The sequence below is a fragment of the Micromys minutus genome (genome assembly GCF_963924665.1).
Source record: "Micromys minutus genome assembly, chromosome: 28".
NCBI lineage: Eukaryota > Metazoa > Chordata > Mammalia > Rodentia > Muridae > Micromys > Micromys minutus.
The window spans coordinates 38564272-38570271 of record NC_137963.1 but is presented as its reverse complement, the minus strand read 5'-3'; the positions used below and the strand labels follow the sequence as shown (position 1 = coordinate 38570271).

The 6000-nt window shown below is 46.0% G+C and overlaps 1 protein-coding gene across 3 annotated transcripts in view; it reads left to right on the top strand.

The window, feature by feature from the left end:
• The window catches only part of MELK (maternal embryonic leucine zipper kinase), a gene marked incomplete at both ends in the record, with an annotated part of 45730 nt that overhangs the window by 37341 nt on the left and 2389 nt on the right, over nt 1–6000 (top strand). For all 3 annotated transcript variants that reach the window (XM_080940300.1, XM_080940298.1, XM_080940299.1), the window contains 3 exons: nt 1557–1635; nt 2724–2892; nt 5884–5987. In XM_080940300.1, the coding sequence (XP_080796426.1) occupies nt 1557–1635; nt 2724–2892; nt 5884–5987 (352 nt within the window). The remainder of the gene's footprint in view (nt 1–1556; nt 1636–2723; nt 2893–5883; nt 5988–6000) is intronic.

Sequence of the window (6000 nt, the reverse complement as noted above, 5' to 3'; positions counted from 1 at the left end):
GAGAATGAATGAATGAATGAATGAGTATATAGGCCAAAAGTCAACTTTGTCATTCTTCAGGAGCCACCTGCTTTACTGAGACAAAGTCTTATTGGGATTCTTAGTTTATTAGGCTAAACTGGGCAGACATTAAACATCAGGAACCCACCTGTCTCTGCCTTAGTCTCTTCCTCTACCTCTCCAGTGATGGGGTTAGAAGTTCATGCCAGACCATACCAGGCCTTTCTTTTCACTGGGGTGCTGAGAGGACCTAAAATCAAGTTTTCATCTTTTTATAGCTAGCAACTGTCTTGGTTAGGGTTTCCATTGCTGTGAAGAGACACTATGACCAAGGCAACTCTTAGAAGGACATTTAATTGGAGCTGGCTTACAGTTCAGAGTGTCAGTCCATTATCATCATGGTGGAAAGTGTGGCAGAGTCCAGGCAGGCATGGTGCTGGAGGAGCTGAGAGTTCTACATCTTGTTCTGAAGGCAAACTGAAGACTGGTTTCCAAGGCAGCTAGGAGGAGGGTCTCAAAGCCACTCAGTGGCACACTTTCTTCAACAAAGAACAGCTACTCCAACAAGGCCACATCTACTAATAGTGCCGCTCTTTGGGCCAAACATAATCAAACCACCACACCAACTCAGCCATTTCCCAAACCTTATTCAGAAATTAAGAAAAATAACCTTTTGGCCATATAGTTTCTAGTTATACTTATTTATTATTGATACTTTTAAAGTGAGTGTAAAGGCTTTGGAATGTGGACAGCTTAGAATGTAGTTTACACAGTTTGTCTCTGCCATATTGTGTTGGTGAGAAGTTGATGTTATTGCTGTTTTTCTTTAAACACGAGTGTCCGCAGAGAGCAAGTGGCTGAAGTGATTGGTAGCTCCCACTAGTGCATCTTCCTTTTGTTTGACATGAATATTGATTCCTGTGTGTGACTCCTACTTGTCCAGGCTGTGGCAATTGTCATAAGGCAGCCGTGTATGGTAGCATGTTCTCTTAGAATACAAAGATGAAAAAGACTTAATTTATGTATGTATGTCTCTCCCCTCACACACACCAGAAGAGGGCATCAAGTCCTATTACAGATGGTTGGGAGCCACCATGTGGCTGCTGGGAACTGAACTCAGGACCTTTGGAAGAACAGTCAGTGCTCTAACCACTGAGCAATCTCTTGAGCTTGATGAAGACTTTTTTAACAGCCATTTTTAATTAAATTTTTTTTGTTGTTCTTGTGAAACTAGGGAAAATAGAATTTATTAGTTAAAAACAAAATAAAACCCCTACTTTAAGAATGTTACCAATATTACCATTAAAGGGAGTAAAACCTATGTACGTGTGCGTTTTGCTGGGGATTGAACACGGGACCTTGGGCATGCTAGGCAGGTGCTCTCCCAGTCAGTACAGCAGTAGAGCGGTAGAGCACTCGGCCACCGTCCCCAGCAGTATAAAACTTAGACCATAACGGACGCCAGCCAGTGGTAACCAGATCTGTTGATGCACATCTGTACAGACCATGTTGGAGCCTCGTCAGCTGCCTGTGGTTTGTGTTTGTTTTTCTAATAGCTAGAGCCCCGGTTAGAACGCCAGTGAATTCCGCAGGAGCAGACACACTAACCACAAGTGTCATTAGCCCCGAGAGGAGGTAAGTGTTGCTTTCCCACTCCATTCTTTAGTGTAGGTCGTGGGGTTACTCTTCTCTTCTGGGAGAAAAACCCTGCAGAGGGAACGGACAGATGCTGCTGGAAGTGGGAATGTCTGTGCATGAGGACGGTCTGGGGCTGCGCATGGCTGCTGGGTAGCGTGGAGTCTGAGCCTGCTGGCTTAGAGCACAGCAAGGGGGGAAGGCAGAGAACCCGCCTCTGGCCGTCACTTCCTTCTCCCAGGCCCCTTAGGCCTGTGTCTCTGCCAATGGAGTAGAGGTGCACACTAACCCCAGCATTTCCTTCCCCACATGGTAAACAGAGGGAACTAACTCACTGCTCTTAGATGGGAAGTCTCAAGGCATAGCTGAGCCTTCATTGCCTTTGTAATTGTTCTTAGATGCTTGATCTGTTTGGGGAAAATGAACACGAACTGACTATTGGATACTGCTGCAGGGATAATCAGGTTTTTTTATGTTGTTGATACTGTGATTGGGTAAGAAGATACTCTTATCCTTGGAGGTGTGTGTAGAAGTGTTTCAGGGTGGAAGTACTATGACTCCTTCTGGTGGCTAAGCAAGTATATATGTGTACTAAATCTCTGTGCTGTCTATACACAGAGAAAGCCACAGACCAAATATTAGCATTTGTTGGCCCTGGGAGGATATGTGGTGTTCTGATGTTCCTATGTTTGATTTAAACAAAAAATGAAGGAGCTGAGCTTGTGGCATAGCATAGGCCTGAAGTTCTGTCTTCAGGACTGCAAGTTCAAGGCCAGCCTTGGTAACTTAATGAAGATCCTGTCACAAAAATAAGAGTAAAAAGAAGGGTGGAGCTACAGCTCTTTGGTAGAATGCTTTTCTGGTATAAACGAGGACCTAGGTCCAGTCCCTGACATCTCCTAAGTGAATAAGCAAAATGAAAGGAAAGGTAGAATGGTAGGAGGAAGGTCTGTTTTGTGGGAGATGGCTTTAGTGTCCCCTCCCCCCAGGAGGACTGAGGTCTGCCTGTGGCCCTCAGTGTATGTGGAGGGACAGGCACAGGGGTCGTGAGGGCAGCAGAGCCATGCTGTGCTGTGCTGGTTTTTAAGGTGCCGCTCGATGGAGGTGGATCTCAACCAGGCACACATGGAGGACACCCCTAAAAGGAAAGGAACCAATGTGTTCGGAAGCCTTGAGCGAGGACTAGATAAGGTTCTCACTGCATTTACAAGGAGCAAGAAGAAGGGTTCTGCCAAAGATGGACCAAGAAGGCGAAAGGTAGGTGGGTCAGAGTCTACTTGGATTTCAGACTCTTAACTAGTCTGTCTAGCCCCGCCCTTCTGTTTGGTTTGTCTCTAACCAGGGCAGTTGTCTTCCCTCAGCCTACCAACTGCTGGGCTCACAGCCATGTGTTGTTATTACCATGTGTCGTCTGGTTTGTTTTCATCCCACCTCCTGTGTGTGTGTGTGTGTGTGTGTGTGTGTGTGTGTGTATGTGTGTGTGTGAGAGAGAGAGAGAGAGAGAGAGAGAGAGAGAGAGAGAGAGAGAGACAAAGGCTTACACTGTACATGCCATTGTTGATCCATCCATAGGGTCCAGGGACTAACCCAGGGTGTGAGGTCTGCATGTGTGGTACACTCCCTCTCAACCCCTCAAGATGGTCCTTGGTGGTAGGGGATAAGAAGGCGCAGAATCAATGACAGACTCCAACAATCAGATGAGAGGCAGAAGCAGACTCATGGTGGGATGGGGTGTGCTTTTAGACCTTCCACATGTGCCCCATTAGTCCATGGCATCTCACCCCCTGTAACTGGCACCATCTGATTAGTTGTTCTGGTCATGAGTTCTGTCATCACGTGTCTCTAGGAGTTGGGCAGATTTCACGATTGCTGAATGTAGAAGTAGCTGCTGTGCATGCGTTGGCCGCTGTGGGCCACCAGTCAGGACATGCTGACTCCTCTTCCTACACGCATTCAACACTCTTACCTATTTAGCCATCTTGCCAGGTTTCTTGTTTTTTTTAAACAAACATATCAAGGAACTTTACTGTCCTTTTAAAAATTATTACTTCATTTATACAGTTAACTAGTTAATACTTACATGTTCTTATGTAGAAGATCTTAAGAAGGCAGAGGTAGACTGGAGAGATGGATCAGTGGTTAAGAGTATTTGTCATCTTGCAGAGGACCTGAGTTCAGTTCTCAGCACCTACATGGTGGCTCACAACCACCCTTAATTCTAGTTTCAGAAGATCTGGTGCCCTCCTGTGGCCTCTGCAGACACTAGGCACACATGCTGTGCACAGACATGCAGGCCAAACAGTCACACATATAACATAAATATTTCCTTAAAGAGTGCAGAGGTAATTTAGGTATAGTTGCCCTCTTCAAAGATCATATAACTATAATTCAAACATCATACAGATTGATCACAGGACAACCTAGAGGCAGGAAACATGAGCTACAGATGAGAAATGAGGAGCTGCCTTCAGGCTGGAGAGCGTAGTTGTCCTGTGTCCGGCACATTAAGGGAGTCCCTGACACATAGGTTCTCATGAAAATTTACATTTGAGAAAGTTAATTTGGGTTTTTAAGAAACAGTTGTTTAGAAATAGTTACACATGTGGAGGTCAGAGGACAACTTGCAGGAGTCTGGTTTCTTCTTTTGCTGTGGGTCTTGACTGTCAGACTCTGGCCATCTACCTTGGGAGTGAACTTTCTCTCTGAGCCACCACAGCCCTAATTAGAGCTTCGCATTGTAGTGTGTGTGAGGAAAACAGAGAGTGGCAGTTGGGAAGACAGGCTGGAGGCCCCAAGGGCCTGGCTAGGAGTTCGCATCTTATTTAGTAACCCTGTGACGCTTCAACATGGTTAATCTGTTGGTGTAGACAATATACTTGGTGGGAAAGGAAAAAACAACCTGTTAAAAGTGTCTTAGTGGCTGTTTTATTGCTGTGAAGAAACACTGTGACCACGGCAACTCTATAAAAGAAGGCATTCAATCGAGGGCTTGCTAACAGTTTCAGAGGATTCAGTCTATTACTGTGGTGGGTGGCAGGTGGGCAGGCATTGGGGAGGCAGCTGAGATCCGCAGGCAGAGGGAGAAAGAGCTTCTGGGCCATGCACGGGCTTTTGAAACCCCAAAGCCCACCCTGAGTGACAGACACTTTCCCCAGCAAAGCTGCACCTCCTAATTCTTAGACTCTTTTGAAATAGCTCCACTTTCTGCTGACTAAACATATGAGCTTGTGGGACCACTTTACTCAGACCAGCACGCTCTCTTGGTCCCATAGGCTTGTAGCTGTGTCATGGTGAGAGCACGCGGTCAGTCCAGTGTCGAAAGTCCCAAAGTCTTTGACAGTCTCAACACTACTTAAAAGTCCAAAGTTCAAACTCTCTTCTGAAACTCACACCACACACTTTCAACACACTGATACAGAATGTACATTGCCATTCCAAAAAGGTGGAAAGGGGGTATAGTGAGGGAATTCAGGGTCAAAGAGCAAAAACCAGCAGGGCAAATGCCAAATTCTGCATCAACATACCTGATGCCAAAGTGTTCTTCAGACCTCCAGCTCCTTTGAGCTTTGGTGACTGCAGCACACTTCTCTTTCACGGGCTGGTTCCATACCCTGTTAGCAGCTCTCCTTGGTACCCCCACAGCTCTGGGGTCCCCAAGGCTTCATTCACCCTCCTGTCCTCCATGCAGGAGCTCCCCTGAAACTCCTCACCTCAGCAGCTTTCCTCAGCCATGGAGGGAAATCCACAACCCCTTTTTACCCTTAACTCTAAAGCCAGACCTGTGCACACATGTATAGGCATGTGCGTGTGCACGTTTACACACACACACACACACACACACACACACACACACATATACACAAACACACACACATATACACACACACACAGACACACACACATATACACAAACACACACACACATATACACACATACAGACACACACACACAGAGATACACACATATACACAAACACACACACACACAGACACACACACATATACACAAACACACACACACACAGACACACACACACACACACACACAGACACAACACACACACACAATTTATATTTTAATGGGGCTGTTTCTGATTAAGACAGTCTCTCCTCACTTCCCCACTGCTGTGCTAATGCGGCTTGGCTGACTAGTCTTCTGTTTTCTTGAGGTGTTCTTATTTGAAAGGGTGTTGTCTTGGGCTTTTGTGTCGATGAGAAATTTGACTCCTCAACCTTTTTCTTTCTAAGCTGCACTATAACGTGACTACAACTAGACTGGTGAATCCCGACCAGCTCCTGAATGAAATCATGGCTATTCTTCCAAAGAAGAACGTGGACTTCGTGCAGAAAGGGTAGGAAGCTCAC